The sequence below is a fragment of the Microtus ochrogaster genome, chromosome X, assembly GCF_000317375.1.
Source record: "Microtus ochrogaster isolate Prairie Vole_2 chromosome X, MicOch1.0, whole genome shotgun sequence".
Classification (NCBI taxonomy): domain Eukaryota; kingdom Metazoa; phylum Chordata; class Mammalia; order Rodentia; family Cricetidae; genus Microtus; species Microtus ochrogaster.
This window is the reverse complement of record NC_022026.1, coordinates 6,713,796-6,728,994: the sequence shown is the minus strand read 5'-3', so window position 1 is coordinate 6,728,994 and position 15,199 is coordinate 6,713,796. Positions and strand designations below refer to the sequence as shown.

The window sequence follows — 15,199 nt, the reverse complement described above, 5'->3', positions numbered from 1 at the left end:
CTGTTACCTCCTGACACTCTTGTCTCTACCAATAGCCTTCACACACCTAGGTTCGCATTTCACCTTCCAGGTGTGGTGTGGATGTTTCTGCTGTATTATTTTATTTATGGCCTTTCCAGTCAACTCAGCACTGGGCCTATACGTGGCCATCTCAAGAACTGAAACTTAGCCAGAGTTTGTGGAAATGCCCTGACGTGGGATAAAATAAGTGTGAGGAGAAAGGCGACCTGGGGTGAACCTCGCATCCACCGGGCCCTCCCCAGCAGCCAACACTGTTGGCTAATCTTCCTTTGTTCTTTTACTATCCCCCCATTTTCGGTTTTCCTTCTGCCTCCCATGGTATCAGTGCAAGTTTCTGTTCTATTTCTTTTTAAAGAAAACACACTGGTCTCAGTAAATTTTAGCAAAATATTCTTGTCAGTACAAGAAGAGAACCTCATTTTACAGTATCTATGGATATTCAAAAGACCTGAACATGTTGTAAAAAGAGGCAAAGCAGGAAGGAAACTTCTTCATACCTGCCTTTAACTAAAACATTAATCTCCAATATTCCCCCCTTGTGACAATCACCCACTTCTTCCTCTTCCTATACCTTAGGAAGGGTAAGCTCCCTTATATTAATGTCTATGTACAAGTTATTCAAATAATCTATTTCTGTATCTATAGACTGTATTTACACATATCAAAATGTAATCTAGAGATAGGATCAGAAGCACAGTACAGTTTGAACCACGTAGAAGGGAAATTCATCTTTCCCTTGTCTTCCCGTTCACTCTCTTCCCATGTAGATAATTTTGGGTCACCTCTTTCCTCATGTCTTCTTTGCTAAATTTCTCCAGACAATGAAGTCTCTTTGTTACTTGGGATTTTTACCTGCAAATGTCAGCAATTCAATCTAGGATTATGTAAAATAAAGATAACATCTTTGAGTATGTGTTAAAATGGCAACTAGTAAGCCATAAATAAACAGACCGCCTTTGTCTCTTAAATATCAGTTATAAGTTCATTGTTTTTCATTGATATTTTCCATTTTTATCTACCTATTTTTTCATATGGAATTTGCTATCATCTCTATGAAATTAGTATCTTACCAAAAATTTAGAAGAGAGTCCCTTTCAATATACTTACCTTTTACTATGAGGTCTGGCTGACAAGTTCAAGCAGTGAAATCCCTTTAAATGATGAAATAACAGCAAACTGTGAACTATGACCATCCAACGCCTGACTCCACATCAGACTATTTCTCCTAACTTCCCTCATCCTGCCACTGTGTCCTACCTCTAACACTCATCCATTGTCCTACTCACATATTCTTGTTGCTATCTGGGCTCCTGCCTTTCATCACTGTCCTTATATTGCTTTGAAAGATTAGCACCAAGCTTACACCCCCCAATGGCAGTGAATGCCTTGCATGATGAAAATGACGTAATAAAATGAGACAGAAATAGATATTTCCCTGACTATGTTGAATGTTATTCACTGAGTTTCAGGAGCTGGACATCTCGTGCCCTTAACTGAGATCCTCAATCCTAAAAGAAGTGGAGTCTGTCTTTTCCTCCACTGTCTCATGATTGTTAAATGATTCATAGTCATTCCTCTTCTGTCAAAGTCATTGGTAAATATGTGGTGAAATCAGGCTTGATTCAGTCCTCAGAGATGACAGTATCACACAATATGAGCTAGCCGTGTGTAAAGAAAAGCAGGGACTGCTCTGCTAAACTGAATCGGAATGAAGTCAGTCCAGGAGCTAGCTGAATCCTGCAATTTGGTCAGCACCTCTGTCCGAGCCTCCCTTGTTCGACCACTGACACGCCTCCCTTTATTTTCTCTTCCCTGTCCAAGTAGTCAGTGTTGATTTTCAGACTTGCAGAAATTTTAAAAATGTATGGTCTCGTTATTCTTAACTTACTACCAACTCTTAAAGATAAACTTGGTAAGAACTTTAGACAAGTTACAATGCTGAGAAAGTAGATGAACCATGCATCAGGACTCAGCCATCCCCTCCCCTTATCCAGAATGTGTAGCCAAAACTTCATGATTTAAGTGACTTTCATCTATTTTCTTGTTTGTCATCCCAAGTTTTGAAAATTTCTTCTATAATGTTACGTTTATACACTCTTTAGATAGATTTGGCCTCAAAATCATCCTCAAAGTCTCTGGCAAACAAGCAAGAAGTAAATTTTGAACAGTTATAAACAATCACAATGCCCAGTATCTTAATCAGATGTGTGAACAAAGTGAGTTAGTTGCCAGTCAACTTCCTTTCTCCAACTTCATTATCTTACCATACCCTCCCTGCAAGCATCATTTGATTCTGCTTTTTGTACATTCTATGTGTTTGAGGGTATCCTGTTCTGTTTAGTGTCTTTACTCTGGTTTCAGGAATACACGACTTCAATAAAACACTCTAAAGAGCTGTGTCCAACCCAATGACTAATATCTAACCACAAGCTATGACAATGCATAGTGCCTTAAAATTTGGGAGATATAAGTCTAGTGGTGTTGCCTTTAAATCTGTACTAATTTCTGCTCCTCTGTATTCTGCCCAGGCTTGTCATTCCATGTTTTTAGTCTACCTACTATATGTCTGATAGTCAGATTTGTTATCATACTTATTTAACTAACTGTGGGTAGTTTGGGGCCTCAATTTATAACTTTGTCAACTATTGTTGTACACAACAACAGACTCTAGTAAGTTATTTAAAAATAGAAAATGAAACAGGTTTTCTAAAAGAAGAACAAATATAGAAGGCAGAACAGGAGTCATCAAAACCTTTCTTGGCTGTCTTCAGCCACTGACCCTTCCTCCACCACCCTTCTATTGAAACTTTTTGTCATCAATGTGTTCATTGATTAGTTGATGTGTCTTTTGAGAGAGTTTAGGAGCCTTATCCTAATTTGACCACTGTGGAGAGTGTAGTTCACCTACCTAAAGAAGAAATCTAACAAAAGCACCTACCCTTTACCCGTAATAGCATGCAAATAGGCAATTAGCTTTCTTGTGCAGCATCTGATACTGCCCAATGTGCTTTCACTTGTAAAATTAAAACTATTAATTAAAGTAATATTTTCTGTTTTCTATTTTTCTTTATTTGGGGAGTAGAAAGTTGAGTAATTGACTTTCATAGCAATGATAGCCTCTGCTAGGTTTTATTCACAAGCTTGTTTCTCTAGTGACTTTAGTGCAGGGGTTAGCAAATTGGAGGAAATAATGTCTTAGTATCTCTCATGAAGGGTTCCTTTAGGATAAAACTCATCATAACAACTTAATATTATCTTTAAAATGCCTTGTGGTTATTAGAAAAAAGAAGCGATTTTTAATATGCAAACCAATCTAATTGGTTCCTTCTCCAATCTCCTTAAATTCATATTTCACAAGAAATGGAAGATGATGGGGATACTAATTACTGAAACAGTGTCTCACTAAAATATTTTCTAGGACGGTTTTCAGAGTCATGTTAAAGAACTCTGAAATTAAGAAAGTAAAGTCAGAGTTGGTGATTGGAGAGAGACACATGGGGGCATTTCTGAGTACTGGTTATATTTGGGGCTCAGCACTTAAAGATATGCATGAATCTCTTTGTGATTATCACACTTCAAAGAATATGTTTGAAAATGCAAAGAGAAAATAAAAGAATTTATAATAATATGGGCAATTGCTGGGCAGTGGTGGCTCATGCCTTTAATCCCAGCACTCAGGAGGCAGAGGCAGGCAGATCTCTGTGAGTTCGAGGCCAGCCTGGTCTACAAGAGCTAGTTCCAGGACAGGCTCCAAAACCACAGGGAAACCCTGTCTCGAAAAACCAAATAATAATAATAATAAGGGTAATACAGATATTCACATTTATCAAAACACATTGAAAATACTTTTATGATTTCTGTGTTTCATTAAATATAAATTTTATCTCAAAAGGAAAAAAGGAGGTTGGAAAGAAGACATGCACATGTGCACATCTACTTGCATGTACACATGGCCACACCCACATGAACACATACTTATACCACAAATACAAAATGCAAGGGATAAAAATAATTATAAAAACATGAAATTCTAGCTATTGGCATAGGTATTAAATCTTTGAAGGTAAAGGATACCAATAGCTGCACTTAATGTTTATTTTGTTTGAAATATATTCCAAAAATGAAATTGACTTGTGGGTAAGAGAATATAAGTAGTAAAATTTGAATATTGACTAGAAGGGTCACTGCATATTACTTTCAAAATTTCTGTATAATTGAAATTTCTTACACAAAAAAAATCTTAGAAGTGAGGTTGGGCTAGAAGATTGCTTAGTTAGAAAAAGTTCTACATAAGGATCTAAATTCAAGTCCCTAAAACTCAAGTACAAAAGGTGAGCATGGTGGTTTATGCATGTTATCCAAGTTGGGAGCAGGGGAACTAAAAAAGACAGGAGAATCCCTGAAACTAATTGGCAGCCAACCCAGCTAATCAATGATCTCCAGGTTTGGGGAGGAAAACAGTGAACAGTAATTGAGGAATAGTCACTGCTGACCACTGGTCTCCTCACGTATGTGCACCCCTATGTTACATGTACATCCACACGCTTAAACACGTAAACACATGCACACACACAAATCGGAAGGTAATCTGAACTTAGAATCTTTATTTTTCAAAAGATTTTCATACTTGAGTACTGTATTTACATCATTTCTACCTTCTCCCTCTCCTTCCTTTTCTCATTCAACTGCCTCTTAAAATCAATATATTCTCCAAATTTTGGTCTCTTGGTTTTTATAAGCAGTGAAACTGCCATAAGCACATCCCAAAATTTTCCCAACTGAAAAATTAATACACTTTCTTTACTAATTTGTTTTTCTTGTTTTCTTTTTTAATGCAAGAGCAATAAGGTACATTACCTCTAAATCTAAATTCTTGTAACAGCCATGTTGGAGGAAAACTCAGAATTAGCCAACTCCTGTATTTGAAATACGAAGGAAATTCCCAGCTGCTGGTACCTTTTGCCTTCTTACAGCCACAGAAGTCTGCTGCCTATAAGCACGTTTTTTCTTTCTTTTACTGAAAAGGTTTTTTTTCATACACTATATTCTTCTTGTGGTTTCCTCTCTCCCCAGCTCCTCCGAGGTTTCCTCCATCTTCCCTCCATTGATATATATAGAAAGGTAGTATCCATTCATTAATGATTCTAACACATGAGCAACAAAGCACAGGAGATTCATCTCCAATAGAAGTAGCAGCGGTTCCTGGATAAGGTATCCCAGAAGACAGCAATACCCAATGGAGTTGGCAGTGCCCATGTGGAAAGGCTTAGGTGTGAACCCTGGGGAAAGTACTTTGAAGAACTTAGGTGACAAAGACACCAGATGGTAACCAGAGCAAGCTAAGGAGCAAATGGTGGATGCTATACAGATGTCAAGACTCATTTATGGATTCATGTGAGACGCACCCTGGGGTTTATATCATCATATAGAAGCAAGCTGTCAGCTTCACTCACTGGTATTTCTGTGAATCAGAAATGTCTAAATATTCATCACAAGAATCTGAAACACTCTGCCATATTCAGCATGTTAAGGTGAAGAAAGAGTTTTTATAGCACTTCTTAATGGTCTTCAACACTCTCTAGTCACATAGCATAAATATAACTATGAAAATACAGGTAAATGAAAAAAATATTCGCTTGAAAGCAGAGCCTGTGTTGGTTTGTGTGGTACTTAAAGTCACAGACAGGAAAATGGAAGTGTGCACCATTTCTTCATTGTGCCTATAGCTTCAAAGATATGGTGTCTTATGAATTAGTTTCGCATCAAAGACCTTCCTTACTGCTAATAAGTAATCTCAGGAAAGGAATCCTTCCTTCTATCCTTAATCTCCAACAGATTATGTAAGCAGAAACGTTTGTCTCTCACAGTCATGATCACTCTCACTGTCTTTTCAGGGGTTTACTGACATTTTACTGGAAAGAGTCATGCACGGGGGAGCCAACATTACAGGTTTCCAGATTGTCAACAATGAAAACCCAATGGTTCAGCAGTTCATACAGCGCTGGGTGAGACTGGATGAAAGGGAATTTCCCGAAGCCAAGAATGCCCCACTAAAGGTAATGCTCCATGACACATAGACCATGAAGGCCAGCTTTCCAGGGCTTTTCAATATGGACTTTATATACTTAGAACCACCCTGTGATCAACTGGTCTTCCTTCAGAAGTATTCAAAGAAGCTTAAAAAAACAGCAGCACCTGATTCTATTGTATAGAATTATTGTATAGCACCACCCCAACTTTAATATATATATGCATATATATATTAAGATCGTGTAAAAATCTGCTGTTGGAAAATAAATTAACTTTAATTTTTGAATGGAATTTCATTTCTAACCTGCATCAGGCAAAGGGTGGAGGCAGTGCAAATAGGTAAAGAAGATTGATAGCCTGAAACAGAAAATTGGATTTTACATTATTTATGTGATTGCTCCATGATAATAAGTTCCATGAATCTCAGAACACCCAAGTGAATTAGTCTCTAATATAGAATATGCATTACCTATATGTGTGGAAATATTGAACAGAAATAGTTGCCTGTCTACAAAAGTGTCTTTAAAAATACTAAGATTACCTAAGCTGCTCGTTTTCCTGAAAATCTAGATAAGAATATTAATAGTAGAAAGTTAGAGTGCATATTTTCCTATGTGTTCCCTATGGTTAAAGATCCTATTATTTACTCACATGTTTAAAACATAAATTACGGGAAATTATTCCTGTACACAAAGGGTCTTTCTAATGGACAGACAGACAGATAGGCAGCAGACAGATACTTTAGTGTTCTGAGGGAATGAGTGTATACCAATTCAAGTATGAAAATAACTTTTAGTTTTGCTTTGCTGCTATAGTGAATATGTGTACTATGTCCACAATGTAATATGAGGAATCAAGTACTGTCAAAGTCTTCACTTTATAGGGGGAAACTGAGGAAGTTCTCCTTTCTCATACTTTCAAGTTCTTCTCCCCACCAATAATAGGGCAGAGAAGAACAGTGGAGGACATAGATGAAAGAAGCGATGCACTCCGTACTACTAGAAATGGGTCACATCAGAACCTAATACAAGTAAAAATTTTAAGCAATTGAAATTCTCTAGAAAATTCATGAGCTAAACATAATTATACAATTCAATAAAGTCACTTACTAGTTGGAAGCTAACTGTATGGTTGTACTACAGACTATATGTGCCAGAATTTTCCAGGGCAGTTCCATTTTAAACCATTCTGCCCTTTGGTCAGACCAGATGTCCTAATTTGGCTCAGGGAATATGGTCACATTCCCAATGAGGAATGTTTTATAATCAAATCTTTTTTAATGTACTAAACTGGTATGATTCCCCCTGCTTTATTTAGGTGAGCTTATTAAAGCTTATATTTCCATGAAACTGCCTAACCATGCTGTTTTGTGATGTTTTGATTTAGCAGCTATAGAAGACAAAGACACATTTATTCATTGTTTTAAGGGTTCTCAACATTCCTCAAAACACGGTGTTAGATGTAAGAAAATGAACAAGGATAAGAAATAGAAAGAGAGATACTGCAAAGTAGATTATTTCTGCTCTGAAGATACATAACTTATAGAAAAGATAATGAGAACCATCTCAGGTACCCATTAATGAGTGTGTATAATGCAAGATGCTAGTGTTTACTACAAAGAAATGCTTAGTCTTATAAAGAAAATCCTAGAAATGGTTTAAGAAAGTATTGAGCCTTGTACTGAGTCTACTGAAGAGCCCCCTTTAATATTTGATGCAGAATATATAGAGTTGGGGAAAATCATTGAGAAATTAAAATCCAGATGCTATTTAATCTATATTTTATAAACATTTCATTTTATGGTTTATTTTAGATAAAGAGGGCAATCTTATGCATGGGTAAATAGAGACAGTAAAGCACAAAATTAAACAGTTCTTTTAGCATAGCTTTAGAATAACTGCATTAAGATTGGTGACAATTTATGCCGTTGGCTGGAAAAAATTATCATGGTTAGCTTTAGGTAGTGCTAGGATGGGCAAACACAAAGATTTTTCTTCATGAAAGAAAATATGTTTCTATTGTAGTCATATTTGATGACTTGCTCGTGAAAGAAAATAACATGAGAAAAGTAAATGGATAGTTGTAGAGACAACAATGTATTTGCTCCCAATTGTATTTGGACAGACTTTTATATAGTAAGAAGTCCCTGTAGGACATTTCGTTACATTTTAAAAAGTCAATAAGATTCCATATTCTACAAATATTCATCACCTTTGCAGAACAGAGGCCAGCTTATTTTAATCATGTTTTTGTTGATTCACTTAATAGAAAGACAGCCACCACTTCAAACTACAGATAATCAAATCCCTTGTGTTAAGTGACTAGCCTCATCCCTAGTAGAATATATCACTGTGCACAAGGAACAGAAAGTAAGTATTCTTGCCAGAAAGAGGTAGCATCGTGAAGCATTGCCTACAAATTGTTGACGTTATCAGATTTAAAACTCAATAACAATTGTAATTTTCTACAATTGAAAAGCATCTTTGGTTTTTGCTACCCCCTGGGAAACAAAAACTGATTTATTGCTGGCCAGAGGTCCTAGCTTGCTGCAAACATGGTCCAGACAGAAATGATTAATGTTTCCTTCCAAATTAATTTCAAGCTGTCTAACTTAGCTATTTCCATTTTCCCCCTAAGTAAACAACAGATCTGAATTTTCTATTACAAACTGCAATAACTCAGTCTTGCTTTAGGATATGCTGTTTCCACTCTAATCTATACATGCCATCCCTTAACATCACATGCATTTCTTCCTTATAAAGAACCCAGCCTTTTATAATCACTCACTCAATATGAAGCAGTATTGAGAACGAGAAAGAGATTTCCGTGAGCCATTTGATCTTAATAATCCTAACATGTGCACACATGAGGTAAGAAACATCATTGTTGAATACCTCAAAGCCAGGCTTACCCAGAGAGAATTTCCAACTCAAATAATTAGGAGATCTTTGTAGAGCAAATGATCGAGGTGGATAAAAATCATAAGGAACAAGGCAAGATTGGAGGGTGTCATTTATCATGTTATCTTGTTTTTCGTGTGTCTGTTTTAGTATACATCTGCATTGACACACGATGCAATACTGGTCATAGCCGAAGCCTTCCGATACCTGAGGAGGCAGCGAGTGGATGTATCCCGCAGAGGCAGTGCTGGAGACTGCTTAGCGAACCCTGCTGTGCCCTGGAGTCAAGGAATTGATATTGAGAGAGCTCTGAAAATGGTAAAGACAATTGTTTGTTGGAGTGGATGAGTCTTATAAAGACACACACACACACACACACACACACAAATGAGACCTCAGTCCTGAAAGAGAGTGTACTAAAAGGAACAGTATCTCATGCTGTACAAAAAAAGATAATTGTGGATGGTCACTACAATCTAGAATCCCACCGAAAATTCTACAAGGAAGTTTGAAAAAAATAGAGCAAATTTAGGGTCAATAAATTTTTGGTTTTATGCTGCACTGAAAATGGTAAGTGAAACGTGGTACCCTCTAAAATTATAGATTAAATGCATAAGTAGGTTCAAAATAGCATATCTTCTACAAATGTCACATTTGTAAGGAGACTCTCTCTTAGGGAGTATAAGATATTCCTAACTTCAAGATAAGCATTACAAAGGACAGCGGCATCCTTAGGCTCATCAGACAAATTATGAGCTGGATGGACTGTGGAACTGAGCCAGTGTGATAGTATTTCTGTTGTCAAAAAGAACACTTGTACTATTCTGCATGGTAGATTGCAGGAACATGAATCATTTCTAGGCCTACTTAAGAGGCTTTTGCCCAGTGCCGCAAAGAAAAAGCCTAAAGAAAAGTACAAGGAATCAATGGATAGACCATCAAATAGGTCACTTGTTTTTAGCATTTACTGGGTAGGAGATCATTTAAGGCTTCAAGCAGTGTCCTTTGAACAGATTCCATTATTTACACTAGGAGCAACATCACCCATTCATTGCAGCTTTCCAAGCAAGAGCTCTTTCCTGAATATTTTACTTTATGCCTGCCACATGTGCCTGCATGCATTAAAATGAGCCTTCAAGAGTACAAGAATCTCTTCTTTCCAACTAATTATCTTGATGTTTGGGACATCCAAATGAACAAAGAGATAGGCCATCGTAAGATAATTCGGTGCACAACCCAGCAGTGAAGAATTGGGAACAGCCTCATAACGTACATCGTTTTGTGTAGTTGGCTCGCTTACTGCCACCTTAAATTTGCCAAGTTGGACACATTCAATCAAAAGAGGTTAGTAGCCCCTGTGTCTTTCTCCAAGAAAGAGATATGAGTCATTCTCCTATCATGCAGACTCTTATGTCGTTATGGCAATTCCCTAACAAATGCCCTAAGTGTCATTTTATGGAAGTACCACCGCATGATTTTGAAGAGCAGTTAATTAAATTCAACCTTACTAGCAGTTACAAGATTTGTATTGTCAGGTGGAACATAATGATGAGTGAAATATAAAACTTCCTCAGAGTGAATCAAAAGGAGTTTTCATCGAAAAAACCTCATGGGGCAAGAGCCAGCAATTCTACTTGATTGGCCATTCATAATATAAACCACCACCTTCCCCCAAAAGAAAGTGGCCACCAGAATAGAAAATAAAAAACTCGGCTACAAAATAATTAGACCAACTATCCTGTCACACAGAAAAGTTTCTGAATTGTGTAACTCACTGGTCAGTTCAAGCGATAAGACAAAAAAGTCACCTGCCTTTCCAGGCCTTAACAGTCACTCACCTGATCATAGGGATTCCTCAACTCTTTTTACAAAGCAATGTGTTTCCACTGCTCCAAAAAATCTGGAAAGCAATGGCCTTTTCCAAAAGAATATGGGACCTTAGTAATACTGTACTATTCAGACTTGAAATAGATTGATCTAAAAAATACTAAATGCATTACTACATTTTTTTAAAAATCCGCTTTTACTTGAGTTATTAAAAGTGAGATTATTTGATGTTCAAACATCTTTACTATGACTAACACATAGTTTCTCTATAAATCATTTTTCCCTCTAAAGAAATCTAGAAACAAAATCCCTATTTTTAGATAGACGCATGTTTGGGGCATGTTGACATGAATATATAACCATGCCATCCATTCTGCATTTAGCAAGCCCCTATGTATCAGGTTCTATATTAGCATGCACATATATAAGAGAAGCTAAGGAGATCTCGTATTTGAATTGCATTGCATTCAGTGTTGAAAACATAGAAAATAGATGTCTCTTATCTTCAGATGCTCCCAATCTAGCATGGGAATCAGAAAGATATGGATGTTAAAATTATGGGTAAATCACATGCAAGGGATTCTAGATGAGATAGTAGAAATCTGTCACTGACATTTGATACCAGACCACATCCCTAAAAATAGACTTCACTTAGAGTGGTAGTCCAATTCTATTCCTGATCACCAAAGACTTGAATCATGGTTCTAGCATCTCTAGGATACCTAGTGACTGTCCAATCCATAAGTCAAGTTCAGATAAACTGGGTCTTTTGCAATGTGTAATTCTTAATGAGACTTGAAGACCTGAGTATGTAAAGCAATGAAGAATTTCTTAAGAAGTCCTATGCAATTGTCTCTGCTCTGTCTGTCATCACAATATGCACCAGTTCCATTCTACTAGATAAGGCATTTGTGCATCAGCTAAGGTCCATTTCTTTACCTAGAAGTGTCTTCTCACGTGGTCTTCAAGCTTAGTGCTCAGGTTTCTTTGGTTCAATGGACAAGCTGCCACATCAGAGTAGTTCCATAGTCTCCTACTGGTACTAAGAAATCCCCTTCTTTTAAGCCATGTTATCAATTTTCTCGTTGGCAGTAGAACCCCGTTACTGTTCCTGACATGTTTGCCAGCCCCTATTTTCTAGAAATGAAGGAAAGGGTATTTTACCAGTTTATCTCAAGAAAACAAAAGAGTTTCTTTTTCTTTGAAGTCTCTAACTTTTACTTAGAAAGTAAATAATCCAGATAGATTGACAGACAGACAGACTGTCTTTGATATCTCTGAACTATAGAGCAGATCAGGAAATTTGTCAGTAGATATGGCCTCTTATATTCAGAAGACTAGGCCCAGAAGCTGAAACCACTATAGCACATGTGGACTTTGAATTTGGCATCTCAATCCAGGACTGCAGCTTTGGGACGTCTTTCTTGTTATCTAGCATTCTACATTCCCGATCCCTTAAAGCCGACAGATTTTATCAGTCTTTGAATTAGCTCTCCATGGCATCCATGCTCTCTGCTACCTTGGCATATAGTTTAAATAAGGGGAAAGGGCTGCCTTTCTCACTGCTGAAGTCAATAAATAGGCAACCCTCTTGAAAAATAGCTAAATTCATTTTGGTTAGCAATTAATACAGCTTGGATTTGGGAAGAAGACTCCATGGGTTAAGGTGTTTGGTGCACAAACCTGATGACCTGAGTTCAATCCCAAGATCCCATTGGAAAAGGAAAGAATCAACTCCTAAAAATGTCCTCTGACCTACACACACACTGCAAAACATGGGTGCCTGCGTTCCTAGATTCAAATCATACACAGAGAACAATTAATAAATAAAATTAAACGTCAATATATCTAGACCACATTGTGATATTTACTATATGCCCGACATTACTTAGATCTCATTTAATCATCTAAATAGTTCTGAAAGATAGGTACTTCTGGGATTTCCCATTTTACAGAACAAGACCACTGAATTATTTTCAAATATTGGAAATATGTATACACAATAATGGCCCCCAAAAAATTAAAATGCAGAATGCATTAATGTATTCAGCCTAAAGTATACGCTTAAGAAGGGAATACTAGAAAAGTCTTTGAAACAGTGGTTATAGATGTCTCGTTGCATTAGACAGGTAACCACTTCTTATGCCTTCTCAAAGCATCATAACTTAGAGGCAGAGAAAAACATATTGCTCAGAAAATAAAGCCCCGTGAAAACTTGATCTGCCACATGGAATTCAATGACCTAAAATGAAAATCCTCAAAGATTTCATCCTAGAGCCCTAGTGGCAACAATGAAAAAGATAGTGTCACTCTTTGCCTCTTTCCTTTATTACCAGGTGCAAGTCCAAGGAATGACTGGAAACATCCAATTTGATACTTATGGACGTAGGACAAATTATACCATTGATGTGTATGAAATGAAAGTCTCAGGCTCTCGAAAAGTAAGTAGCCAAGAGAGACAATATGAGAAATGTCTCTCCAAAGGTGAGAGCGTTCTCGCACAAGAAGATATTGGGGAAAAGTCCCACTTGGTGTTTTTGTCTTTCCATTTGCCTTTCCATCTGCCAAGGAGCAAAGATGAGATATATAGAGCTTTGGAAGCAGAATGACCCAACGTTTTTTAAAGGAGGATGACCTTCTGCGACTAGTCGCATAAAACTTAACACTTTTCTGAACAAAGGGAAGGAATCACCAACTTCATAGGAGAATCTTCCCAAGTACATATGCTTCTTAGCAAATAAAAATGAAAAATAGGTCTCTTTCCGTTTTGCCAATCCACCACCAAAATTCTTGGGACAAAATTCCTTTCTCCATAGCTGAATTTTATATGGCCAGTTGGCTTCTACTTTATTAACAGTTGAGTTAGACATAAAGAGGATTTCACAGCACTATGATAAACTCTTAGACTATAAACTAACTTGTGTTACATCTACAGGCGACTAACTGGCTTTCTACTCCTATATAGCAGTATTCTGCAGTTCTAAACATTTTTCTACTATGGAAAATTAATGGCAAAAAAAAATTGATTACACAGTGGGTTAAAGGATTTTGCAGGATATTAGTAAGGATGAGGTGAGGAAAGGAATCCTCAAGATAAAGAAACAATAAGCACTCCTCTGTGTATATCCTTTTTGTCCTGAGGGCGGTAACAGATAGAAACAGAGTATCAATTCTTGCAAATCTCAAACTCCTTGAAGTTCACTTAATATTTCTAGAGAGAAAAATAGTCATATGGGTCAAATGTTCTTTCTAGGCTGGTTATTGGAATGAGTATGAAAGGTTTGTGCCCTTCTCGGATCAGCAAATCAGCAATGATAGTGCATCCTCAGAGAACCGGACAATTGTCGTGACTACCATTCTGGTAAGTGTGGACATACAAGAAGTAAACTTTCTTTCTTTCTTTCTTTTTAAGATTTATTTATTTATTATGTATACAACATTCCTTCCATGTATGTTTGTATGCCAGAAGAGGGCACCAGATCTCATTATAGATGGTTGTGAGCCACCATGTGGTTGCTGGGAATTGAACTCAGGACCTCTGGAAGAGCAATCAGTGCTCTTAACCTCTGAGCCATCTCTCCAGCCCCAAGAAGTAAACTTTCTTAACACCATCCTAAAAGTATTATTCAGTTCTAAGTACTCTGAACAGGTCTAAACATATTATTCAGCCAGTGTTATGTTCATGCATGCAACAGTTACAACACAACAGCTGTTTCGGAGCCCTCAAACCCCTCTCCAAGATGAACAAAATGTTGCAATACACAATGGAATTTTACTCATCCATAAAGAAATATTAAATTGTAGGATTTCCGGGAAAGTTTGCAGAACTGGAAAATATTATGTGTATTGGTATGATCAAGGCTCAGAAAACCAGATACTACATGCTCTCTCTCACATGCAGAAGTTATTTTCCAACTGTTAAGTGGGAGTAAGCATGAGTAAAGGCCAAGAAATAGATGGCGGGTCCATGAGAGCAGAAAGATGTTAATGGACAGGTGTAAGGGAAACTGAGCACATGTAATATCAACACGGAACGGAAAATACTACAGCCAAAAGGGCACAGAGGGAATGAAAGTAGGTGTAGAGGCAAAAAGAAAAAAAAAAGAGGTGGAGAATTGGTCACAACTAAGTACGTATTTAAGTTCCATCAGAAAACTGAGAGGAAGGAAGGGAGAGAAAAATGGTAGGATGACTCAGTGCATAAAGTTGCTTGCCACGAATCCTGATGACCTGAGGCTGATGTCAAGAACCTATAAGGTGAAGGAGAGAACCAACTCCGGCAAATTGTCCCTCTGACCTCTACACAAATACCATGATATGTGCTCACTTGCTGTATACACAAATAAAGAACGACAGAGAGAAAAGAAGAGAATAGATGGATGGATGAATGAATGAGGAACAACAGAGAGAAAAGATAGAAT

The 15,199-nt window shown here is 37.2% G+C and overlaps 1 protein-coding gene across 3 annotated transcripts in view; it reads left to right on the top strand.

Moving 5' to 3' along the window:
* Gria3 (glutamate ionotropic receptor AMPA type subunit 3) overlaps positions 1-15,199 on the top strand; it is a 286,862-nt gene that overhangs the window by 193,368 nt on the left and 78,295 nt on the right. For all 3 annotated transcript variants that reach the window (XM_005358429.2, XM_005358430.3, XM_026784914.1), the window contains exons 6-9: positions 5,916-6,077; positions 9,102-9,269; positions 13,115-13,219; positions 14,032-14,139. In XM_005358429.2, the coding sequence (XP_005358486.1) occupies positions 5,916-6,077; positions 9,102-9,269; positions 13,115-13,219; positions 14,032-14,139 (543 nt within the window). The remainder of the gene's footprint in view (positions 1-5,915; positions 6,078-9,101; positions 9,270-13,114; positions 13,220-14,031; positions 14,140-15,199) is intronic.